The sequence below is a fragment of the Mesoplodon bidens genome (assembly GCF_964165515.1).
Source record: "Mesoplodon bidens genome assembly, chromosome: 3".
Classification (NCBI taxonomy): Eukaryota; Metazoa; Chordata; class Mammalia; order Artiodactyla; family Ziphiidae; genus Mesoplodon; species Mesoplodon bidens.
Genome location: NC_138178.1, coordinates 168,496,258 through 168,522,675, shown reverse-complemented (window position 1 = coordinate 168,522,675; position 26,418 = coordinate 168,496,258). Strand labels below are relative to the sequence as shown.

General features: G+C 43.5%; 2 protein-coding genes across 5 annotated transcripts in view; one reads left to right on the top strand and one right to left on the bottom strand.

Moving 5' to 3' along the window:
• Positions 1-900: 900 nt before the first annotated feature.
• SERPINA10 (serpin family A member 10) lies at positions 901-13,492 on the top strand. Of its 3 annotated transcripts, none has more exons than XM_081230043.1 (5): positions 901-1,688; positions 4,015-4,761; positions 6,075-6,348; positions 8,996-9,146; positions 10,166-13,492. In XM_081230043.1, the coding sequence occupies exons 2-5, from the start codon at positions 4,059-4,061 to the stop codon at positions 10,355-10,357; spliced, it is 1,320 nt and encodes a 439-aa protein (XP_081086169.1). In that variant the 5' UTR covers positions 901-1,688; positions 4,015-4,058; the 3' UTR covers positions 10,358-13,492. The 3 variants fall into 3 exon arrangements, with proteins under 3 accessions (XP_081086169.1, XP_081086167.1, XP_081086168.1); XM_081230041.1 differs by having other exon boundaries at positions 1,002-1,073; XM_081230042.1 differs by having other exon boundaries at positions 1,010-1,073; positions 4,011-4,761.
• An 857-nt stretch (positions 13,493-14,349) lies between these two features.
• PPP4R4 (protein phosphatase 4 regulatory subunit 4) overlaps positions 14,350-26,418 on the bottom strand; it is a gene marked incomplete at its 5' end in the record, with an annotated part of 122,809 nt that continues 110,740 nt past the window's right edge. For both annotated transcript variants that reach the window (XM_081230039.1, XM_081230040.1), the window contains 3 exons: positions 14,350-15,080; positions 17,745-17,892; positions 23,440-23,510. In XM_081230039.1, the coding sequence (XP_081086165.1) occupies positions 15,056-15,080; positions 17,745-17,892; positions 23,440-23,510 (244 nt within the window). In that variant the 3' untranslated portion in view covers positions 14,350-15,055. The remainder of the gene's footprint in view (positions 15,081-17,744; positions 17,893-23,439; positions 23,511-26,418) is intronic.

Below are 26,418 nucleotides of genomic sequence, written 5' to 3'. Positions count from 1 at the left end.
GGTGTTCAGTGCCTGTAGCAGCTGCATCCCGCAAGGAGCTGGATCTTACTAGGGCACTGCCTGGATTGAGATACAGATTCTCGTGGAGGAATTGCCCTCAGAGTCAGGGTTGCAGTGAGGTAGGAGATGGAGGGGCCCCTGGGCCCGACAGCTGGTGTTTGTCAAGTAGAGTAAAACTGAAGCTTTGTTTTCCCCCAGACACTCCAAGGACGAAGTTAGTGGCAGGAGCTGAGCTCTGCTGGAGTAAAGAGATAAATGACCACTCCTGAGGTCAAGGAAACCTCCCGTTCTGCACATGTGCAGGAAGGCTCCTTGGGAATCAAAAGGGAGGGGGAGCCACCCCATACTAAGTGTGGACATGCACCCACAGGCCTCTGCGCTGGAATCCAGCTTAGCTCAAAGCGGTGCGCGCCTGTTGGGGAGGGTTCTAGGGCAGGGCAGGCGTGAAAAAAGAAACCAGGTAATTGGCCCAAGGCAAACAAAGAAGAACTGTCCTACATAAGTGCTTTGAATCACCTCTTTACTGCACTCTCCTCATTAGGGAGGGTGTCACACTCTTTCTCTCCAGGTGTGTATCTCTGCCTTGCTTCTGTCTTAAATAAACTGTTTCTCTGTGTGCTCTCCCACATGTTATGCTGTGTCTCTGATAATAAACTTTGTACCTGTTTTTGCCTCCTTGAGAAATTCATTTTTCAAATGGGGCAAGAGCCAAGGGAACTTTGCTTCTAGCCTCCAGTCCCTGGTGGTCTAGTGGCTAGGATTCCTGGTTCTTCACCCAGGCTGCCCAGGTGCAGCTCCTGGGCAGGGAACCGAGATCCTGCTTCGGGCCACCATTCTCTGCTGTCTCTCCGAGACCAGCAGGGGCAGCTGGGGATTATGGGAAGCCTACCTCTCCATCTTGGCTTTTCCAGAAATGCCACCATCTCCAAGCGGGATGTTAATCAGTAACAGTCCCTCGAGGGATCACCCTTTGGAATAGCAAATATTTGCTGCACGCTTTCGGCTGCAAGCCCTAACCTCCTGTCTTTGCCCTGAATGAAGGACCTTCCCAGGCACCTGGCGGCACCTCACTGGTAAGAGGCAGCGGATTAAAGGGAGGCTTCACAGCGTCTGCCTCGTGAGGGGTGGGGAGAGAAGACCTTCTTGTCCTCTCTAAGCGGGTTCCAAGGGGAGGGGGTGGGAACCTAGGCAGTGCCGAGCCCTCATTCCTGGACTGGATAGGGTGCGGGGGGAAGGTAAGAGGCGTGTTGTAGACATAGGGGGCTTCCTCTGCAGGAGGCCAGAGGAAGAGATTTTTTTTTTTTTAACATAAGGGATTCTTTTTTTTTAATTTTTTTAAATATTTATTTGGTTGCACCAGATCTTAGTTGTGGCAGGCGGGCTCCTTAGTTATGGCATGAACTTTTAGTTGTGGCATGCATGTGGGATCTAGTTCCCTGACCAGGGATGGAACCCAGGCCCCTGCCTCGGGAACATGGAGTCTTAACCACTGCGCCACCAAGGAAGTCCCCAGGAAGAGGCTTTTAAGGCTTGAGATTTCACGCCCACCACACTCACTGTGCAAGCCCCACACGACTCCCTGGCCTTCTTCCCAGGGACCTGTCTGCCCAGGCAAGAAAGTTTCCCCTGCTTCCAGATCTGGGGGTAGAGTTGCTGCTCCAGGTCTGTTCAGGGCTGAGAAGTGGTGGGTAAGTGGTTGATTTCTTACTGCTCGGGTTCTGTTTGGGATGCTGCATCCTTGTGTCATCCTTAAACAAAATTAATGGCAGTTAAGATTAAGCGAAGATTAATTGATTCAGGAATAGCAGAGGAATCGCAATTCGGGACCAACAAACTATGGCAAACCATAGGCAAGTCCCAAAGAGACAAAGGCGAGGTTGGCTTTTACTAGGTTCAGGGAGGAAGCTGGGGAGTGTTGTTTTGAACCAAAGTTCATTGGAGGAGAATGGGAGTTCAGAGTCATGGTGGTTTCTTGTTGGCAGCAAGCGTGGGTGGTTTGCCGTTACTAAGGTGTGCGAAAAGCTTCCTTCTTCCTGCTGATCATGAATGTTGAGACGAGCGGGAATGCATGAGCGCCCACCCTGCATGGATTCCTGACTCCATTCTGAATCAGGTGTCCTCCATTCTTTTTCGCTCACGGCATCCTCGGCTGCACCCTGGTGTTTGAGGGGATGCCCCCTGCACACAGATTCTGTACCGTTCTGTAGATGAACAAAGACCCTAGGGGATGCATGGGACTGCCGGGTAAGCAGCGTGCAGGGCCGCCCAGTGTATTCCTGGGCTGCCACTCCAGATTGAAGGTGGAGCTTCGAGGAGAGACTTAGCAGTCAGAAGGGGTGACATCTACTTGCTGTGCTGGGATCATTTCCTGATGGCTGTCAGAGACAGAAGTGATTCTGAATTCTGGAGTGTCCTGCTGTGGGATTAATTTACAAAGGGGTGCTATATCCTGTGATATAATGAAGGCATGAACCTGGGTGCGTGTGGTACATTCCAGGAGGTACTCACCCAGCATGTGCAGTGCTGGCGTGACCTACTGAAGGCAGGCTTGCCGTTTAGAATCGGACAGAGTTTCCTAAACGCTGACAGCTAGAAAACAGCAGGAATATTTCACTGAGTAAGGTCATGCCACTGAAGCTGTGGAGGGAATGAAGCCCCGGATCCTATGGCGCCCTTTAGCAAAAGCAAAGAGCAACGCACTGAGTCCTGGGGCCAGGGGTCACTTTGTAGCCGGCACAGGTGAGGACAAAGTCCCCTGCGGCAGGGAGAAGAGGCCTGGCAACCTCACCCTGTCGCCGCATTTTGCTACAGGTGGCCTGAGAATGAGGGTCTCTGCTGACGGGAGCTCCCGTGAGGTCTGCGGCCTCGCCTGCCCCGCGGGCACTGGGCTGAGTGGTCCTGCCCCCAAAGAGACCCTCCTGGGGCAGTGGGTCCAGTAGGCAGAGGAGGGTGAGGGTGCATCCTGGTGACCTTCCAGACAGCCTCTGGGACACAGGCTTGGGGGTGTCAGCTGAGCACCAGGAACCGTGTGTGGAGACAGGCAGGTGGCACAGCCCAGCACACAGGGGTTTATTCAGATGGAAACTGTACAGGTGCCCAGGAGCCAGCCTCGGGGCCCAAGGATGTGAGGGAGGCCAGAGTGGGGGGCAGTGGGGGCGAGCGTGGCGTTTGGAGACCCACCGCCTGTGCTGGAAGGCTGGCCCCACTAGAATAGGCAGCCTCGGGGCAGTGAGAGGAGGACACACTTCACAGGTCGCAGTGAGGATGAGATGAGACCGTCCAAGGGGAGCTTAGCCCAGGCTCGCATGGTGTGAGTCAGCTCGTTATCTGTTTCTGTGCTGGGGAGCTCCAGGGAGAGTGAAGGCAGGAGCTCCTAAGAGGAACTCTGTAACGGGGTCCCAGGGCTGGCTGGAGGGCCCTAGGGGAGCCGCAGGGGGGATCCCACCACCCAATCAGGCAAACTCAGCACTTCCCCCTGCCCTGCCCCGATGGCCACCCAGACCCTCCAAGTCCCCAGGCAAACATGTCCCCAGGTCCAGGTCCCCGCAGCTCGGCTTGGACGGGCTGCCGTATCGTCTAGCGATCAAGGGCAGTGAACGAAGCAGACCAGTAAAAGCCTGGGAAGACCTCCTGACTCCGGCCGCTGCTCTGACCGCACCCAGTGAGGCCGGGCACCCAGACCGCCTCCTCTTCCATCCCCCTCTTCCTGGCTGCCTGCCGCCCCCCTGGAGGAAGTGGGATGACTGGGGAAAGCTGGGGGAGACTAGGAGCTGCCCGAGGGCGCGGCCCTGGATGGAAACCCGAGGCGGTTTCACCCTGTGAAATAATGCTCCCCCCACTCAGGTGACAAATGGTACCCCTACTTGCTCAGGGTGTCCCCGAGGCAGGGCTCGGGGAGCTAAGCCCCGTCCCCCAGGGAGGAAGCGGGTCACTGGAGGAGCTGTACCAGGACACAGGGAGGAGGTGTGCATCAGCCGTTGACAATAATCTCTGCCCTCTTTTCTCCCGAGGAAGCCTTGCTGCCAAAGCGAAGCCTCCCGGGCCTCCACGCTGCCCAGATGCAGGCGGTGCGGAGCCTCCTGCTGCCCTGCCTCCTGGCCCAGGTGTGGCTGGTACCCGGCTCCAGCCCTGGTACCCGCTCACCAGAGGCCCAGGCAGGACTGAAGACTCTGCCGACCCCCAGGGCCCAGACCGAGAGCAGCGAGGGGGGCCGGGTCCTGCCGGAGGACGAGGGCGCCCCCTGGCGGACGGCCGACTGGCCGAAGCTCTCTGGGGAGACCTCCAACTTGGGGTTCAGCCTGCTTCGTAAGATCTCCATGAGGCACGACGGCAACGTGGTCTTCTCCCCGCTCGGCCTGGCCTCGGCCATGGCAGCCCTGACCCTGGGGGCCAGGGGACAGAGCAGAGCCCAGCTGGAGACGGGGCTCCGCCTGCAGGCCCTGAATCAGACCCGGCCCCCGCGCCTGCCTGCCCTCTTCAAGCAGCTCCGAGAAAGCCTCTCCCACACCCCGGAGCTGGGCCTGACCCAGGGGAGTTTCGCCTTCATCCACGAGGACTTTGATGTCAAAGAGACCTTCCTCAGTTTCGCCAAGAGGTATTTCGATACGCAGTGTGTGACTATAAATTTTCGCAACGCCTCCCAGGCCAAAGGGCTCATGAATCTTCACATTAACAAAGAGACTCAGGGGAGGATTCCCAGACTGTTTGATGAGATTAATCCTGACACCAAACTAATCCTTGTGGATTACATCTTGCTCAAAGGTACTTTGATCACGCTCGCTCTGCCAGAGCCACGGCTCTCTTCGCCTGTCTCTTCCTTTCCTGCCGGGCCTGTGTACGGTCGAGGCCAAATGATCTCCTAGGAGCATGTTGTTCTCAGGTTTTACAAACAGGGTGAAACATACACTGAACACGTAGGACGTACCAGGCACAGCGCCAGACAATGTTTTCACTTGATGCCCCTGCCCTGGGGGCCCAGGTGCTTGCAGGGCTTACGTTTTCTAAGCATGTCTACACAGCCCTCCTCTGACATTCTGACACGGGGAACCCTCTGCGTCATTTTTTTTAAAAAAAGGCATATCATCTGAGAGGTTTAGGGTTGCATCTTGGCTCTTTCACGCACTACTTTTGTGACCTGGGGCAAGTGACAAAGTCCCTTGTCCTCGTATTCTCGATATAGAAAATGCAGACACTGCCACCTACTATAGAGAGGAACTGAGGCTCAGAGAGATCACATGATAAATGGCAGAGGCCAAACTCAGACGAGGGCCTCCTGACACGCTCATCCCGGGTCCTTTCCATCCTGCGTCTCTCGTGGAGGACTGGACTGGTGTGGCCACAGTTGTAACAGGAAGGTGACACTAGGGGACTGGCAAAGTCCGGGAGGAGGACATGCTTCCAGTCAGCCAGGCCAGACAGACATCAGTGTGTAGAGTCATGCGCCCGCACTCTGGCAGCCTCCTCTGGGTCGCGTGGCTCTTTGTCAGCCAGGGTCCCCTGCCCTCAGAGCCTCACCGAGCACAGGACGTGTGGGAATGTCATCACTTTTGCCACTGTGGCGTCTGTTTGCACACGGTGTGCACTAGACAGAGTGGTGGTCAGAGGGCCCCTCCTGCAGACAGGGCTGGGGACAGGCCTGAAGTCTTCTCTAGGCTGGAGCTAACCAACCACAAGGGAGCAAGTGTAGAAGGAAGTGGGTCCTTTGGGCTACAGCTGGAATGAGTGACTTTTGTTCACTCAAACAAACGTTCACTCAAAACACTCAGTGTTTTGTCCAAAACAATGAGGGAAGCGGGGGTGCGGTCATAAGGAGATATCTCCGTGCTTTTGTGTGTGATTCCAACAGGGCCTCTGGATGGATCCAGGTTTTGCCAGCTGGGAAAGAAGCCTTCGAAAGGCTGATCTTTGGGGAATTTATTTTGGCCGCCTGAGCTGCGGTCAAAACAAACCTGATAAGGATGCCTTTCCTAGTTGGGCAGGAACGGGGATAGAACACTGGCCCTTTATTACTTTAGCAGGAACGATGCTTTCGAGGAGGGCGGTTTCTGCAACAAGTTTCTTTCTTATCTGTTCAGGGAAATGGCTGACCCCTTTTGACCCTGTCCTCACCGAGACAGACACTTTCTACCTGGACAAGTACAAGGCAGTCAAGGTGCCCATGATGTACAGGGCAGGCAAGTTTGCCTCCACTTTTGACAAGAATTTTCGTTGCCACGTTCTCAAACTGCCCTACCGAGGAAATGCCACCATGCTGGTGGTCCTCATGGGAAGGATAGGTGACCACCTGGCCCTTGAGGACTACTTGACCACAGATTTGGTGGACACGTGGCTCAGGAACATGAAAACCAGGTACAGCTCCCTCGTCGCCCTGCTCCAGCTCAGCCGGCCCCTCCCTACGGGCACCCACAATTTCGTCCTGTGCCCGTCCCAGCCCAGCCTGCTGCGGGCTCCCCGGTGTCAGGGGCTGCGTTTGTCCTGTTTCCCCCTCTATCAGCATCTCTCCCAGCGCCTGGCTCGTTCATTCACTCGACCAGCCCTTATCAAGTTTCTCCCATGTGCCAGGCACTGGGACGCATGCACGATGCTAGCCCTCGCGGAGCTCACGTGCTAGTGATGAGGGCACCAGCGGGGTGCAGGTGGGCGCCAGGGAAAGCCTGGCCAAGAAGATAGCGGTAAGCGAACACTTAAGGGGATGGAGGACTCGGAGGGCACGCTGGGGGAGAGGAGAGTTACAGGCAGAAGTGGGAAAGTGCTGGCACGGGACTGTGCTTACTGGGTTCAAGGAAGAGCGAGGCAGCCGGTGAGGCTCCAGCAGCTGGAGATGAGGTCGCAGAGGCGGCAGGTGTCGCCCGGGACTGTACGTTACTGTCCCCGGAAAAGACTCGGGCTTTGGCCAAGGGAGACGAGAAACCACTGGCGCCAAGCAGAGGAGCAGTATGGCCCGTGCTGAGAAGAGACACTAGGGGTAGGTGGGAGGGGCAAGGGGACCAGCCAGGAGGTCAGCGTCGCCACCCAGGTCAGGATGCTCGGCAGGTGGCGGCCGTGGAAGTGACGGGGAGCGGTGGGGTCCTGGATATGTGACAAAGCCAGAGGTGACAGGATCGGCTAACGGACTGGATGCGGGTGACAGAGAGGGAAAGAGGGGAGTCAAAGGTGAAGGCAAAGTTTTTGGCCTTAGCAACGGGAAGGAAGGATTTGCCATTTACTGAAAGGGGAGACCGTAGGAGGCACACGGCACCGAGCAGTAAGTTCAAAAGTTCAGTCGGAAACATCTGGATCAGAAATACCTATTAGACATCCAGGCGGAGATGTCAGGAAGGCAGCTAGATCTGGGGTGCAGGGTGAGGTCCGGGCTGGGGAGTCGGCAGCACGTAAATGGAACCATGAGACTGGCTGAGACGACCGGGGGAGGGGGCCGCGTGCGGAGAGCAGCGTCGGAAGCACAGAGCAGGGTCGCAAATGCTTGTGGAATAAATTAATCCACCTACTGGGGTGGGAGGAAGGCAGCGCCAGGAAGGAGTCCACGGCGATGCCGCCTGAATCCTGTCACTCCGGCATTTGACACAGAGGAGTCCAGCTAAAGGTCTTCAGTGTCCATTTTATCTTCATTCTTCTTCTTTCCCTTCAAATCCTTAGAGCCTAGCATGGCACTCAAACATCATAAGCCTTCAACAAATGTTTGGGGGGATACATTTATAAATCGGTCTCCAAGGCATGTCATGTCCTCAGTTATATTCCAGCCCGACAGCCTGGCCCAGCTCCGAGAGAGAGAGAGAGAGAGAGAGAGAGAGAGAGAGAGAGAGAGAGAGAGAGAGAGAGAAAGAAGAAGGAGGGAGGGAGGGAGAGGGAGGGAGAGGGAGAGAGGGAGGGAGAGGGAGAGAGGGAGGGAGGGAGGGAGAGGGAGGGAGAGAGAGAAGGAGGGAGGGAGGGAGGGGGAGAAGGAGGGAGGGAGGGGGAGGGAGGGAGGGAGAGAAGGAGGGAGGGAGGGAGGGAGACGGAGGGAGGGGGAGGGAGGGAGGGAGAGAAGGAGGGAGGGAGGGAGGGAGACGGAGGGAGGGAGGGGGAGGGAGAGGGAGAGAGAGAAGGTGGGAGGGAGGGAGGGGGAGGGAGAGGGAGAGAGAAGGTGGGAGGGAGGGAGGGAGACGGAGGGAGGGAGGGAGAGGGAGGGAGGGAGGGAGAGAGGGAGGGAGAGAGAGGTGGGGGGGATGAAGGGAGCAAGAGGAAACTACACGAGACATTGTTCTGGGTGCTTAACATATATAATTTCATTTACTTCTCTGAAGAACATTGTGAAATTGGTATTGGTATTTTGGCTGTACTTCACAGATTAAGACATTGGGACTTCTTTAAGACTAATTTAGTACCAATTAGTAGTTTTCATTCTTTTTACTTTTGAGCCACAGAACTCATCTCTCTAAACAAAAAACTCCATTGTGTGTGAATATATATATTATATATGTGTGTGTGTGTATATATATATATATATATATATATATATATATATATATATATATATATATATAAAGTAGATAATATTGGAGTTTCTCTGGCTAAAAATAGGTAGGGGGTTGAAAATTCCCTTCACTCCCCTCCCCTCGTCCATCCCCAGACTCTTAAGGTTCTCCTAAAATCCTGGGGGGTCTCTGTAATCTGGGTATTGAAAACAGCCTGGAGTCTGCAGGACAGATGGCAGCAGCTATTTGGTTGGTTTGGGGTTGTTTTTAAAACCCAGGGAAATGGATACAAAGTGTGGCATTCTTTGCTAAAGAGAATGTGAGTCATTGGCTGGGAAATAAAACTGGCTCCCTGAAGCTGAAGCTCTCTTCTCTGAGTCAGACCATTCATTACAAAAGAACAGAATGAGCTCTAGTCAACTGAGGGAGACTTGTTAGTGGGAATAATCTTGGGGGAAGGTAAAAAGAAAGTGTGACCTTTTTAGTGTTCAGAATCTATGGCTTTTGTCTACAGTTCACCATTATATGTACTTGTACCACAGAAAAATGGAAGTTTTCTTTCCAAAGTTCAAGTTAGACCAGAAGTATAAGATGCATGAGCTGCTTAAACAGATGGGAATCAGAAGAATCTTCTCACCCTGGGCTGACTTGAGTGATCTCTCAGTTGCTGAAAGAAATCTTAAAGTATCCAAGGTAAGTCAGGATCTTCCACTGGGGCCCAAACCAACAAATATTTTTATATACCATTTAATGTTGATAAAAGGCCAAGTTGTAGTAGAAAATTAGATTAAAATTCCAAAAGAATTGAAACAGCGCCCAAGTTGGATGTTTTAAGAATTTGGAGCTACTTTTTAAAACATCTGTTCAACTAATTTAATCTCTCATATGGAGAGCTCTCTCTCTTCTCTCCCAGTGCTCAAGGAGAAATTTATCCCAAAATGGAACTGGTTCACAGATTCATTCAAAATTCCATGAAACTGCACCACTTTAAAGATGAAAGAAAGCCCCAGAGGTTATCTGGCTAACTTCCCACCCCTTGTGGAAACCCCCTCTGAAATACCCCTACAAAACAGTAGGAATTATTATCATATTGCCTCTTATAATAATTATTCAGGTCCGTCACTCACATCACATGAGGTTCCTGGACAAGAGGGCCTCGCAAACACAACAGGTGGCCTAAATACAGGCCACCAGAGTTCAGGAAGACTTCAGGGACCCAGGGGCTTGCCCCAGGGACCACTTCAGAGCAGTACCAGGTGCTGGGAAGCTGCTACAGAAGACTAACCACAACCCTGCCCCTACCTAGCCTGCCAGAAGGAAGGTCAAAGTTCTCAGGGGTTCCAGGCAGATTGAAAACCTTCCAGGAGGAACACCAGCTCAGCTCAGAAATCAGTAGCACAAAGTACATGCTAAATAAGTATTTGTTCATTTGATGCATGTGTGCATGAACTGGCCAGCCACAGAGTCCCTGGGTCCCTGCCCAGAATGAATTTCACAATCGGTTCCTGGTGTTTCCTGGTATTTTGCGGGCTTCTAAGGCAGTCGCTGGGGCGACTTCAGACCATTCCTCTCTGCACAGATGAGCCCTGGACCACTAAATCCTGAGAGCATGGCCCCGTGGGTAGGACAGTAACACAGAATGTCCAGGGGCTCAATTAATTCCCTCATCTCCACTGGCACACAAACGGCCTTCCATGTATTTCCTTTTCCAGGTTTTACAAAGAGCAATGATTGAGGTGGATGAAGAAGGAACAGAGGCGGTGGCGGGAACCCTGTCAGAAATCACTGCTTATTCCATGCCTCCCATCATCAAAGTGGACCGGCCGTTTCACTTCATCATCTATGAAGAAACCTCCAGAATCGTGCTATTTCTGGGCAGGGTGGTGAATCCGACTCTCCTGTGATTGATGACATGCATGAGTCCTTAGAGCCACAGCAGACGCTGGATCTGAGGTGTCTGAACTTACACAGGACACTGGCACTGGGTGTCGCGCCCCTGTCCTCAGATGCTAGTTTGAGCCATCCTTAGATAAATGTGCATATTAAATTCAAACTTATTTTTTTTTTTTTTTCTTTTTGCGGTATGCGGGCCTCTCACTGTTGTGGCCTCTCCCGTTGCGGAGCACAGGCTCCGGATGCGCAGGCCCAGCGGCCATGGCTCACGGGCCCAGCCGCTCCGCGGCATATGGGATCCTCCCAGACCGGGGCACGAACCCGTATCCCCTGCATCGGCAGGCGGACTCTCAACCACTGCGCCACCAGGGAGGCCCTCAAACTTATTTTAAGGAGATGTTTGTACAAGCTGTCTGGTATTTTAAGCCTGTTTCTAAGAGCCTTTGTTATTGACTAAAGACCATCTTGGTGTCTGGACTTAAAACTATGGTAGATCAGAACTCTATTTCAAGACGAAGCCTTTGGGAAGAAGACAAATACACATTCTCCATGGGTCATGAGCTTCGCTCTCTTTACTTCTCCCTAGTGCAAATTAGTGTTTTATTTTTAACCTACTATAGAATCATTTCTTGGTGACTAAAATTAGAAGAAAGTAGCTGTGGTCAGTCCTACTGCAATGTGGCTCCACCCACTCCGTGGAGCCGTTAACTGAGCCACAGATCATCCAGTTCAATACCTTCGTTTTACAAAGCAAAGAAATGGGAAACCGGAGAGAGGGCCGCAGTATGGCTTTCGTGGGCCCCAGGCACTTTTGTCTTCACAGGCTCCTCCCTCTGTAAAAATAAAAAAATATATATGTGTGTGTATAATAGAAATTATATTTTATGACTGCATTGGTATAAAGATGAATATATTCTGGGTTATATCTGTCTTTATACCAGTGCAGTCAAAGTATGGAACTTGCTTGTTGCAAGAAGTAAAACATCTTCATGGGCCCCTAAAAGGATCGTGGGCTTGAGGCACTGTGCCTAGGGCATCTAATGGCTAAATCATACAGGGCATCTCAGAGGAAGGAAAAAGTCACCCAGTGGAGCAATGGCAGAGTCAGAAGCCCACGTCTCCTGACTCCAGTCCCCAAGCCCACTTCACTCTTCTTTCTGTCTACCACATCTGATAGGGTCCACTTCAACGGGCAGCATGGGCTCACCTCTCAGTTACCACTGTGGCTAAACGGAATATAAGCATGGACTTTGTCCCAAGGTTCAAAGAAAAACAGCAAATACTTTCTCAGCCAGTCATTTTCTGTTATATAAACAAGAAAATATTTTAGGAGTAATTTCAGAGAATCGTGAATAGAGTTAACTAATCTTGGAATGTCAACTATGTTGACTAACAGCCTAATTGGATTTTTATCTGTGTGCTATCCAATTTAAATATACTTAAAATTAATGTATTGATTAGTCATCTTTTTACAATAAGTCAGACTTATGTAAATAGTACTGAATGTGAATAGGTAATAATAATAAGCAGCAGCAGTCTAGGGACTAACTCTTCATCATTCTAAAACCTGGACATGAGTTTATTCCTGTATTCCCTTCCAAGGGCACGAGCTGACATTGGTAATCCAGGCAACTCTAGAGCCTAGAAAGAAACAAAAATAGATGACTAACTTCAGTTGGCATTCTTAAGTGAGTTGTTAGTATTCAACTAATGAGGTTCATTTATGGAAAAATAATAGAAAGAGAAATAAAAGAGGGCTCAAATTACCCATTTTTAAGAGATGAAATCTAAAAAAGAAAGCCTAGGAGAACACAATACCCTCTGAAATAAATATGGCCAAACCCAGTTATAAAAAAGGTTCATTATTATCAAAGGATTCATAGAACATACATATCAAACTCTCCCCTTATCTCTGCACATATTTGCACAAAACAATGATGGCATAACAGTGATAACTGACATTACTCTTTAAGGTGGAAAATGGCCCTATTCTCTACAAAAAATTAATACTTCCCCACATATGCTTGAAGAAGCTCCAAGGACACTAGGTTTTAGATTTCCTAAATATATATGCATGGTGAAAAAAAGGCAGACCAATGAAAAATGTACTTGATCTTACAAAAAAATTCAAGGTTTCAACTGAGGGGGAAAATTCTGAGCATTGTAACAATGCTTCACTGTATTTAAGTGTCAGGTTTTAAAAACTGTTCCTACACACACACACACACACTCTCTCTCTCTCTCTCACACACATGCTATCTAACAATTGAGAACAGATTACTCACTTAATCAAATTCATTTTATCTTCGCTGTAAAACCACTAGGGCCAAGCTAAAGAGACTGTTCCATTTCAATTCAAATATTTCACGTATGTCCACTAACTGCAGGCAAAATGGACTTCCTCCTCCAGAATAAGGTGTCTTTATAAAGCTCAGGAAATCAAGTAATGGAAATGACTTTTAAATGTGTATGAGGTTATGGAAGAAAAACTCTATATGCTCCTCTCTATTAAGTAAAATCCTTTTTTGCCCTCTCCATTTCTGCCAGTAAAGTTGACTCTACAGGTCAAATTTTTTGCTTATAATGCTAATTAGTGAAATTTTGGAACATGTCCTTAAAAGTGCAAGTTTCCATAATTAACAGATAGAGATGTCCCTATTTCTCTGCAGCTACAGATGGAGGGAGATCTTTCCTTGTCACACAACTGGTTTAAAGGAACTATTTGATAAATTGTTAAACTAAGAACTTTTATAAGAGTATCAGTCTTGTTTCCAGTGTAAATCGAGATATATGTGGATACTCATAACTGTCACCAATTTGTTTTTTACTGTTTTTACATATCTGTCCTTGGAAGTATAGTTTTAAAAAATATTTCAACGACTTTAGAAGTTATCATGTTCTGTGGAAAAAAAAGGAAACCTCCAAACATAACGTTGACTGACTGTCTTAATTGATAATTTCGTGCCTAAGACTACAGCTGACTTCTGTAGATTTCTGAGCTCTATAAGCAGTAGTGACTTTTCTCTGTCAAATTGTTTTCCTCTTCTCCCGCATGCATGGTGGAAAATAAGAAGTTCCTAACTCTGTTAAATTTATTTTTGAACAAATAAACTGAAATTCTCCATTCTTTGAAGTAACAGAGTCAATGTGGACTATGAATCAAAGTACTAGAAAAACTGACGCTGTTCTGAGGTCTATTACATACCCCCAATACTCTCTCCTAGATCATAATGTATTCAGTTCCACGTTAGGGATGTTAGTAGGAGACGTCACTAAAATAGTTAAATGAAATCCACAAAGAATGCATGAATTAACCAGTACTGTCAAGCTTCTCATACCTACTCAATTTTTAATTACTGACAAAATGAATGGTTGAACAATTCCATTTACCTGATTGTCCTTAAGTGAAAGATATTAAGAATCACTAAAAATAGCCAAAAAGAGGCCATATGTAAGGAAAGGGGGAAACAAACAGCATGAAAGCCTCACACTGAGTAGCTGTCCCCTGGGTAATTTATAGTTGATGTCCGTGCGGTTTTCTTATTCATTACCTAAGAATGAACTGTCTTTAATTATAGAATAAAAACTGCAGGAAAGTATTTAAAACTTTTTTCACAAACACAGGTATCTCATTAACCTATGTTTTATTTTGAGTAAATTCATTATTCATTATTTCACATTATAAAAAGTAACCACACGCATATGCATTCACAAATTAGATCATCTTTATCATACATCAGTATATTTAAAAAAAACAAATATTTTCTAATATCAATATAGTTATATGCTGATTGCATTTTGAAATAGAGAAGCTGACAATAGCTTCATACAGTGTATCTCAAGAACTGACATTTTTAAAATTAAGAACTGAATATATTCCACAGGCAAATGTTGATGGAAATATTAGCATTAGTACAAATATATGCTGTTGACATAGCTTAAGCATGATAGCTTGGAATAACAGCTGATTCAAACTAGAGTCATCATTTTTAATTCAGTAAGGACAAATACAATCTAAAATGTAAACAAAGTATTTATAAAATAAATTCTTCTAGGAAATAAAGGAAATCATCAACCTGTTATTTTTAAGGTAGTTGTAGCTAAAAGTTATCAGAAATCTTTGTAGAATATTCATTGCCAAATTTTAATTTCAGAATGTCCAGGTACAACATCTTGTCACCACAATCGTAGGACTGATATAATTTCGGACAGCTGTTTGTACCCTGTTTCAGTGTGACTTTTCAACTGGGCTTGGAGATTTGTGAGAAAATGCAGTGTCATTCTTACTCCCAAGTCCCCCTCCAAGTGATTATCTTGGCAGGGCAATTTCAGTTGATTTGGACCTTTCAATTTGTAAACGCTAAACTCTAGAACAATTAAATGATGGTTTCCTGCACAAATAAATGCAGACTTATCTCTTTTGTAGCAGTAGTTAAAGCACATACCTAAAGTTGTTTTTCATTACACTTCACTATAACATTGGAATTCTGTAACCACATTATTATTCAAGAAATATATATTATACCTCCTAGGGAATATAATTTCAGACATGGAACGTTTAACAACATCAGCTGCCATTATGTATCTCTCTCTTTCCCATTCATTAAAAAAAAAAAAAAAAAAAAAAAGCCCGAGCCATTGCTTTAGCTTTTGTCCATCGATCACATTATCTCCAGTTGTCTTTGTTTTGCCTCCTTCAAGCAGATGATCTAAGGATTGGATTTTCTGGATTTTCTTTGTCAAAAGGAGGAAAGAAAGAGAGAAGAATGAAAGAGAGAAGAGAGAGAGAAGAAGGAGAAGGAAAGAAAAAAAAAGAAAACAAAACATGAAAAATTTTATCCATATAATGCTTACAAAGTAAAGAAATAGATATAATCTACTTTGAATAAACCTAATATATGAGAACTGTGAATTACATATTAAAGATCACTTGGAATAACCTTTAACTACTAAATCCTATGTGCATCTAACATAGCATTCAATTCAATTCATACTTTTCCTACGTTTTTCACTTTCTATAACCATAACAGAAATTAACACAGCCTAAAAATATATCAATTGTCTGGCCTTGAAAGACCTAAGATATGATGCATTCCGTACTTCCTTTAAGACACTGATATTCCTAAATACCACATGTGTCATCTCCATGATACTGTAAAGCTGGAGAATGTATTGCATAGAATTTTTTTGAGCAGCAACAACTGAGATAATTAATAGTTTCTGAAATCACTTCACAGGTTTATTTTAAGAAAAAAATGATAGATTTTCCTTTGGATATGGCATGGCACTGAATGGTGGATAATGCTCCACAGAAACATGACCAATGTAGATATCAATCACCTATTTCAGTTATGTGGCGGTGTGCATTCATGAGAAAGTCCAGATTAGAACCACGTAACATGGAGAGAGAGTTGTGGACTTGCAGATTCAGTTACACATTAATAAAGCAGCTGTGATACCAATATTCCTCCTTCTTCAGAATATTCAGAAAAGAAGAAACAAACTTCATGTGACTTGTTAGCAGAGTGTTTGTTTCTAGATTCATTTTTTAAAACAATCAATTACAGATATAACTGATTATAGGATTATTTCTATAATTTTGTATTATAAATATTGAGCAAGAGAAAATTCAGTCGACAAAAAGGAAAAACATGCTCAACAACGAAAAAACAGATAAAGATAGTAATCTGAAATAAAGGAGAGCTAGTATAAATATATTAGGCTTCAATGGTCTTTACTTACTGAACAATGCCTATTGCGTTTGGAAAGATAAGTTGAAAAAGAGAATGAATTGCATTCTGATGTTATTAAATGTGTTCTTCAATAGAAGAATTCCAGGGCAATCTTTTGACAGGAAGAGGGTCGAGGGTGATGGAGAGGAAGGATTTCAGGATGCCGGAATGGAAGGCGCCTCAGAGGATGAACTGTGAGCCTTGCCCTGTCATTTCGCGGGCATGCCGAGAACCAGAGTGCTCGCCGGAACTGCCACAGGAACCAGGGCATGAGGCTCCAGCTCCGTGCTCTCCATAGACCACTATCCTGTCCTGCTTCTATTTTGAGACTTTAAATGGAACTCCCACAGTATAATCATTAGAGCAATAATTGTATGGCTAAGAGATTCTCTGTAAATAAAAGTATCTTCTGTATTAATACTACTAACCTGTACTATCAATATTATTTTTTCTATTTACTATTACTTTTTTCTATTATGTAGTCCTACTCTTTCCTTGAGCTCTATTCAATAAATGTATTTCTAAGTTTTGAATGAATTTTGAATACATTTATATTTGTATACACCAATGACCAATTAAAATTTTTGAACAAATTATAATACAGTTCAGTTCCTAAATGGGACTTGAGTGTGGAGTTTCTGCAAAAAGATGCAGATCAGAAACTTTATTAGAAAATATTCATCAATTAAGTGAAATCTGTTTAAAAGAAAGGCTGAATCTTGTTTAAATTCTCTTCTAATCAGAAGATTCACGTGTCCCATATGAAAGAGGAAACGTGCAACTATAGTTTGGGTATTTTTTTTTTTCGCGGTATGCAGGCCTCTCACTGTTGTGGCCTCTCCCGTTGCGGAGCACAGGCTCCGGACCTCAGCGGCCGTGGCTCATGGGCCCAGCCGCTCCGCGGCATGTGGGATATTCCCGGACCGGGGCATGAACCTGTGTCCCCTGCACCGGCAGGCGGACTCTCAACCACTGCGCCACCAGGGAAGCCCAGTTTGGGTATTTTGGATGAATCACTTCTACCTGGATATGACCTCTCCTTATGGAGATTTTTTTTGGCACTACCCTCTTAAATGTTTAACCTAAAAGAAACAAAGGCTTCGACAATTCAAACAAGATACAAACGGTGCATAAAAAGGAACCACAAGGGGAAAAGGAGAATAGACGCCCTTTATGACCTTTATAACTTTAAGGAACAAATGTTGTCTATAGAATCTCTAGCTTATTGGACCCACAACTCTGGATTATATACTGCAGTAATATTTCTTAAGTGGCATCAGTTACACCCATCCCTCTGAGCACTGGGTGATTAAATGCTGTGTACTTAAACTAGTTGTTTAAAGGAATGCAATTGCACTCAGTGTCTTCTCAGAGCTAAATTTCCTGAATGCAAATATTTCGCAGAAAAATAAACAGATCTCAGATATTAGTGGGAACCATTGAAAGTTTCCTGTCAACTTCCTAAGGTTACAATGTCTTTGCCACATATAAATTATCTTATATAAAGTATCTGACGTAACAGTGCTAATAATAATCCCTTTTAATTGATGACAGTGCCTCATTACAGACATCTTTTATTCTTTGGAAAGTATTTAAATGGGAAGGAAAGTACACTGAGAAAAAGAACAGAATAAAACACTTAGCAGTACATCACTGGGTTACTTACAAGGTAGCCTTCCGTGGTTGTGTATCTTTACTTCCACTGCTCTTGGGATCACCTGAGTTACCTGTCCCTCGGGAGGTGCTGGGCAGGGGAGTATTAGAAGAAAAGGAACTGGGAGCACCACTGGCATTACGAGTCCGGAATGAATCATCTGAAAGTAACACGTGTACAGTCAGCCAGGTGGAATATACTTAGAGAGATGTGAACCTTAGAGATGGTTAATGATAACGGACTTTGTTTCCCTTCAAGTCAACTTTATTAAGGTATAATTTATATACAATAAATTGCACAAATTTAAGGTTTTGACATTTGTATACACCCATGAAGCCATCACCACAATCAAGAGTGAACACACCCATCACTGGATGTTTGTTCTGCCTCCTTGCCATCCCTCCCTCCACCCCCCTCCCCCCACTCCAGGCAACCACGGACCTGCCTCCTGTCACTATAGGTTAGTTTGCATTTTATAGAATATTGTATAAATGGAATCATACAGTATGTATGCTTTTTTTGTCTGCCTTCTTTCATGAAGCATAATTATGCTGCAATTCATCTACACCAATACTCCATCCTTTTTATTGCTGACTGGTATTCCAACTGCACAGACTTGCCAAAATTTGTCTATCCATTCTCCTATTGACAGACATTATGATTTTTTTCCAAAAACTTTGTAATCTATTACAAATAGAGCTGCTATGGACAATTGTGTGCAAGTCTGTGTATGGACATATGTTTTAATTTCTCTTCAGTAAAAGTCTTGGAATGGAACTGCTGAATCACAGAGTAAGTGTATATTTAACTTCATAAGAAACTGCCAAACTGCTGTCCAAAGTGATTATACCATTTTGCATTTCCAACAGCAACATATGAGAGTCCTGGAAAGTTACTCCACATCCTCACACACACTTGATATTGTGAGCCTTTTTAGTCATTCTAGTGGGTGTGAAGTGGTATCTCCTTGTGTGTGTGTGTGTGGGGGGGGTTACTCATTGCTTTAATTTGCATTTCTTATGGTTACTGATCTTAAGCATCTTTTTACTTACTTATTTGTGTATCTTCTTTCATGAAGTGCATGTTCAAATTTTTTCCCATTTTAAAATCAGTTGCCTGATTTGTTTTAAAGATCTTTGTATATTCTTAAAACTAAAAATAGAACTACCATATGATCCTGCAATCCCACTCCTGGGCATATATCCAGAGAAAACCATAATTCGAAAAGATGTAGGCACCCCAATGTTCATTGCAGCACTATTTACAATAGCCAAGACATGGAAGCAACCTAAATGTCCATCCACAGAGGAATGGATAGGGCTTCCCTGGTGGCACAGTGGTTGGGAGACCGCCTGCCGATTCAGGGGACACGGGTTCGTGCCCCGGTCTGGGAGGATCCCACATGCCATGGAGCGGCTGGGCCTGTGAGCCATGGCCGCTGAGCCTGCGCATCTGGAGCCTGTGTTCCACAATGGGAGAGGCCACAGCAGTGAGAGGCCCGCGTACAGCAAAAAAAAACCCCAAAAAACAGAGGAATGGATAAAGATGTGGTGGAATATAGAATATTACTCAGCCATAAAAAAAGAATAAAATAATGCCATTCGCAGCAACATGGATGGCCTAGAGATTATCATAAGTGAAGTAAGCCAGACAGAGAAAGATAAATATCATATGATATTGCTTATATGTGGAATCTAAAAAAAAAAAAAAAGATACAAATGAACTTATTTCCAAAGTAGAAAGAGACTTGCAGACATAGAAAACTAACTTATGGTTACCAAAGGGGAAAGGCGGGAAAAGGGGGGGAGGGATAAATTAGGAGCTTAGGATTAACATATACACCCTGCTATGTAAATAATAAAATAGATAACCAACAAGGAACTACTGTATAGCATAGGGAACTACACTCAGTATTTTGTAATAACCTATAAGGAAAGAGGACCTGAGGAAGAATATATGTATAACTGAATCGCTGTGCTGTGCACCTGAAACTAACACAATATTGTAAATCAACTATACTTCAACTTAAAAAAAAGATCTTTGTGTATTCTGGATACAAGTCCTTTGTCAGGTGTATGTAACATGAATATTTTCCCGCAATCTGTGTCCTGCCTTTTATTTTTTTAATGCTCTATTTCAAAGTGCTAAAACTTTAAATTTTTATGAAGTCCAATATGTTAATTCTTTTCTTTATGGTTTGGAAAAACTTTTGTCAATTCCAAAATCACAAAGACTCCCTTCTATATTTTCTTCAGAAATGTCAGAGTTTTAGCTTTTATGCTTAAATTTAGAATACATTTTGAGTTAATTTTGTGGACAGTTGTGAGGTAAGAATGATAAGAATTAAGGTTCAGTTCTTTGGGTTTTTTACGGATTATCCAATTGTTCTAGAATCATTTTAAAAAATACAGTCACATCACCTTTGTTGCAACTCAGCTGACTACGTATGTCAGGGCAGGGCACACAGTCTTGAGTACTGAAGCTTTAGTAGTAAATGACGAAATCAGGTAACTGACATTCTTTAACTTGATTTTTTTTCAAAATACTCAGTTCTATGAATTTGAATACACAGTAAATTTCAAAAAGACTGTCAAAATTTTTATCAGGATTGCACTGAATCTCTGGCTCAATTTAAAATGAACCGACATTTATTTATGTCTTGTTTAATTTCTTTCAGCAACATTTTTGAAGTTCTGAGTGTGCATTTAGCACACATTTTGTTAAATTTATCCCTAAGCATTTAAAATCTTTGAAGTTATTTTAAATGTTATCCTTAAATAGACAATTTTTTGAAGTATTAGATTTATAGAAAAATTGAGAAGAGAGTATAAAGAATTCCCACCTACCCCTTTCACCTAGTTCCCCTATTATTAACACCTTACATTTACATACTATACTTGGTACAATTAGTGAGCCAGTGGTGACACATCATTATTAACAAAACTCCACAGTGTGTTTGGATTCTGTCAGTCTCACCCAATGTCTGTTTCTGTCTCACGATCCCATCCAGGGCACCACAGTACACTTACTTGTCAGGTCTCCTTCGGCTCTCCTTGGCTGGGACAGTGTCTTAGCCTTCCCTTGCTTTTGATGACCGTAACAGTTTTTAGGGGTACTGGTCAAATATTTTGTAGGATGTGCCTCTACTGGAATTTGTCTGATGCTTTTCTCACAATTAGACTAGGGTTCCGGGTTTGAGGGAGGATGAGAAGAGGTAAAGTAGCATCTTCATCACATCATGTCAAGGAGGAACACTGTGACAAATTTTTTCTCGTTATATGTGTTTTATTTATACTTCATGACAGATCACTAGAGATGGGATTTTTTTCTTTTTCTTTTTTTTTTTTTTGCGGTACGCGGGCCTCTCACTGTTGTGGCCTCTCCCGTTGCGGAGCACAGGCTCCGGATGCGCAGGATCAGCGGCATGGCTCACGGGCCCAGCCGCTCCGCGGCATGTGGGATCCTCCTGGACTGGGGCACAAACCCGTGTCCCCTGCACCGGCAGGCGGACTCTCAACCACTGCGCCACCAGGGAAGCCCCAGAAATGGGATTTTTTTGAGGCATAGACTATTTTTTAAAACTAGGATTCTTGATGAACTTGACCAAACTGCTTCCAAAGGATTCCACTAATTTTCATACCCAGCAAAAATGGATACATTGCAATGTGTTTCCCTGAATCCTTACTAGAAGTCCCTTTACATTTCCCCCAGTCTGTGGTGCCCACATAGCTTTGGAACGCTGCAATTGATGACTGATGGATTCACCTTAAGTAAAAAGCATCAATTAGATCTTCCGCTCTACACTTGACCTTACCTTTATTTTATTTAACACTACTCCCACTACACCCTCTCCGCGCTCCAGCCAAACAGCATGCTGTTGCTCCCTGAAGACACAACAGTCAGTTTTTGCTTCTGACAGGTCCTCTGCATGGGACAGTATTCCATACCCATCTCGGCCCTGTCAAAATCCTAGCATACCTTAAGGTTCACCTCAAATGATAATCATCCTGAAGCCCGTCTTAAGCCTCAAAAGTAAATAAAATCTCTTCTCTCTGTGAACACTTAATACATTTGTTAAGAGACATTTTGCTCCCATTTTCTCTTTGTAGATCAGATATGTAATTGTATAGTGACTTTTCCCTCAGTCTGTAATTCATTAAGTAATAAATAATAAGTAATAAGCACATTTTTCTAATCAAGAAACCTAGGAGATATTTCATTCAACCTATTCTCTCTCCCCAAAATAATACCGAAATTTTAAGATAGAATACTTTTCAAATATTTTAATAAATAATTTACTCCTATGAGAGACATGCTTTTATTTAAGGCTTTGGATGTTAAGTTTTAGAATCTGCAATATCATGTACAAGCCTACCTTGTTTTATTGCTCTTCACTTTACTGCAGATAGAAAAGAAAATGCGTTTTTTATAAATTGAAGGTTTGTGGCAACACTGCGCCCAGCAAGTCTAACAGCACCATTTTTCCAACAGCATTTGCTCGCTTCTTGTCTTCGTATCAGATTTTGATAATTCTTACAATATTTCCAACTGTTTCATTATTATTATATTTATGGTGGTCTGTGATCATGATCTTTGATGTTACTATTGCAATTGTCTTGGGGCACCATGAACCACACTCACATAAGACGGCAAACTTGGGCTCCCCTGGTGGTGCAGTGGTTAAGAATCTGCCTGCCAATGCAGGGGACACAGGTTGGAGCCCTGGTCCAGGAAGGTCCCACATGCCGCGGAGCAGCTAAGCCCGTGCACCACAGCTACTGAGCCTGTGCTCTAGAGCCTGTGAGCCACAACTACTGAAGCCCGCATGTCACAACTACTGAAGCCCATGTGCCACAACTACTGAAGCCCGCGTGCCTAGAGCCCGTGCTCCGCAACAAGAGAAGCCACCACAGTAAGCCTGCGCACTGCAACGAAGAGTAGCCCCCGCTCACCGCAACTAAAGAAAGCCCACACAGCAAGGAAGACCCAATGCAGCCATAAATAAGTAAATTAATTAATTAAAATAAAGTTCCCTTAAAAAAAAAAAGAACACTTGTCAAAAAAAAAAAAAGACGGCAAACTTAATCGATTTATGTTGTGTCTGTTCTGATTGCTCCACTTACTGGCCATTCCCCCATCTCTCGCCTCCTCAGGCCTCCCTGTTCCCCGAGACACAACAATATTGTGTCCAATAAAGGCCATACCTACTTGTTATGTGTTGTCTATGGCTGCTTTTACTGTGTCACGTCAGAGTTGAGTAATTGTGACAGAAACCAATTGGCCAACGGAGCCCAAAATATTTATCATGTGGCCCTTTACCCCTGGTATAAACTTTCAAATACATAATATTGTAACTGTTTAGCAGCATATGATCCACAGTGAAGCCCTGCTGTTTTTCACTTCCTTAAAAATTATTGCAAAAACTTTTAGTCTATGCCTCATTAGGTCCTCAGACCATGGTAAAGCCTATCTTATTTTGTCCTTTTCCTCTTTTTCAAATATTGAACTCTGACTCTTGACACAGTGAAAACAAAATAGTATTGTTAAGCATCTTCTTAATTGCTAGGGAAATGTTTAATTTCTTTGCTTTTTGATAAAGATATAAATTTAGGGAAGCTGTATCTAGAAATAAAGAAATGGGTCATTTAAGGAAAATCATATTTTATTAAATTTAACAATTTTTTGAAGAGCTCAAATTTCTACTTACCAGTTAGTGAAATCACAGAAGTCTTTGTTAACCCTGAGACAGAAGGTGTATATGCTGCTGTACAACTTTTACTAGAAAAGAATATGATTTAGTTAAAATACAAGAATATGCTTCTTTCAATCCCAGTCATCTAGCACTAGGTCTTTCCTAATCTTTTTTTAAATGCTTTCCTCTACTTCTTATGAAACATGCTTGCTATTTCTATTTCTCATTTATTTTTTACATTCCATGCCTCACAATAATTACTTTGTCTTTAACTTAAAATCATCTCCTTAAACTTCTGCTACATCAAAATAACAGGTTTTCTATTGATGCTCAGCCAAAACAGGTAATGTGGATAAAATTTTCCTGGAAATAACTTATCCTTAGTTCTAATCTCTTTTGTCCATCTTGAGATCACCCTATTGGCTAGGAACTTTAGAAGGATCTACCAATAATGTCCAAAAACATAGCTGAAAATCTAGAATAAGCTTTTTATTCAATCTTTTATAAAAAGATAAAAATAATAAAAGAAAAACATTTTTCCCGTAACATGTTATTTTTTTTTGATAAATAGTTTTGAAGACATTTATGTTCCCTTAAAATTACTTTGCTTGCCGCTTGATATACAGCTGTTATATACTATATGTGTATAAGATATATAAAATTCATGGTTATTTAATTTATGCTGATTCTCCCCTAATCTTAACTGTTTATAATTTTGTGTTCTGGGCCAAAAGGGAGACTACACATTCATCTACCACCAGGAGAACTCTGTTGTCACCACTTTACCACAGAAACAGGCCAGTGGCTTCTTTACGGACAGAAACAACACTAGCAGCAAACAGATGTCCACATCCATTTAGTAAATGGGGCATGTTCATATCCATTTAGAAGTTCTGTGGCATAGGTGATATAGCATAAACAATACACAGATTCCATGATGTTGTTATGAAGCATCAGGGCAGTAGTCTTCCTAGAATTCCAGGATACCTATTTCGTATGCAAATTTGTAGACTGCTTTTTTTTTTTTAACATGAAATCTTTATAGAAGATAACTTAGAAATTACTGACCTATAAAAACCTAAAAATTAATCCTGATTTTATTTAATAATGTAAACATTTCACATAAAGATGTATGACTATAAAATGAAAATTAAGTCAGAACACAACCCATATATATGCTGTCTACAAGAGACCCACTTCAGACCTACGGACACATACAGACTGAAAGTGAGGGGATGGAAAAAGTTCCATGCAAATGGAAATCAACAGAAAGCTGGAGTAGCAATATTCATATCAGACAAAATCGACTTTAAAATAAAGAATGTTACAAGAGCAAGGAAGGACACTGCATAATGATCAAGGGATCACTCCAAGAAGAAGATATAACAATTGTAAATATTTATGCACCCAACATAGGAGCACCTCAATACATAAGGCAAATGCTAACAGCCATAAAAGAGGAAATTGACAGTAACACAATAATAGTGGGGGACGTTAACACCCCATTTATACCAATGGACAGATCATCCAGACAGAAAATTAATAAGGAAACACAAGCCTTAAATGATACATTAGACCAGATAAACTTAATTGATAATTATAGGACATTCCATCTGAAAGCAGCAGAATACACTTTCTTCTCAAGTGCACACAGAACATTCTCCAGGATAGATCACATCTTGGGTCACAAGTCAAGCCTCAGTAAATTTAAGAAAACTGAAATCATATCAAGCATCATTTCAGACCACAACGCTATGAGATTAGAAATCAATTACAGGAAAAAAAACTGTAAAAAACACAAACACATAGAAGCTAAACAATATGTTATTAAATAACCAATGGATAACTGAAGAAATCAAAGAGGAAATCAAAAAATACCTAGAAACAAATGACAACGAAAACATGACGACCCAAAACCTATGGGATACAACAAAAAGCAGTTCTAAGAGGGAAGTTTATAGCAATACAATCTTACCTCAAGAAACAAGAAAAATCTCAAACAACCTAACCTTACACATAAAGCAACTAGAGAAAGAAGAACAAGCAAAACCCAAAGTTAGTAAAAGAAAAATCATAAATATCAGAGCAGAAGTAAACGAAACAGAAATGAAGAAAACAACAGCAAAGATCAATGAAACTAAAAGCTGGTTGTTTGAGAAGATAAACAAAATTGATAAACCTTTAGCCAGACTCATCAAGAAAAAAAAGGGAGAGGACTCAAATCGATAAAATTAGAAATGAAAAAGGAGAAGTTACAACTGACACTGCAGAAATACAAAGGATCATAAGAGACTACTACAAGCAACTATATGCCAATAAAATGGACAACATGGAAGAAATGGACAAATTCTTAGAAAGGTATAACTTTCCCAGACTGAACCAGGAAGAAACAGAAAATATGAACAGACCAATCACAAGTAATGAAATTGAAACTGTGATTAAAAATCTTCCAACAAACAAAAGTCCTGGACCAGATGTCTTCACAGGTGAATTCTATCAAGCATTTAGAGAAGAGCTAACACCCATCCTTCTCAAACTCTTCCAAAAAATTGCAGAGGAAGGAACACTCCCAAGCTCATTCTACAAGGCCACCATCACCCTGACACCAAAACCAGACAAAGATAAGATATCTCGAAAAAAGAAAATTACAGGCCAATATCACTGAGGAACACAGACACAAAAATCCTCAACAAAATACTAGCAAACAGAATCCAACAACACATTAAAAGGATCATACGCCATGATCAAGTGGGACTTATCCCAGAGATACTAGGATTCTTCAATATAAGCAAATCAACCAACATGATACACTATATTAACAAATTGAAGAATAAAAACCATATGATCATCTCAATAGATACAGAAAAGGCTTTTGACGAAATTCAATACCCATTTATGATAAAAACTCTCCAGAAAGTGGGCATAGAAGGAACCTACCTCAACATAATAAAGGCCATATACGACAAATCCACAGCAAACATCATTCTCAATTGT

Excerpts from the sequence above, each read along its gene's own strand:
- SERPINA10 (XM_081230043.1), top strand. The coding sequence starts at position 4,059 with ATGCAGGCGGTGCGGAGCCTCCTGCTGCCCTGCCTCCTGGCCCAGGTG. Across the intron at positions 4,762-6,074 it reads GGATTACATCTTGCTCAAAG|GGAAATGGCTGACCCCTTTT; the intron begins GTACTTTGATCA and ends TTATCTGTTCAG. Across the intron at positions 6,349-8,995 it reads CTCAGGAACATGAAAACCAG|AAAAATGGAAGTTTTCTTTC; the intron begins GTACAGCTCCCT and ends CTTGTACCACAG.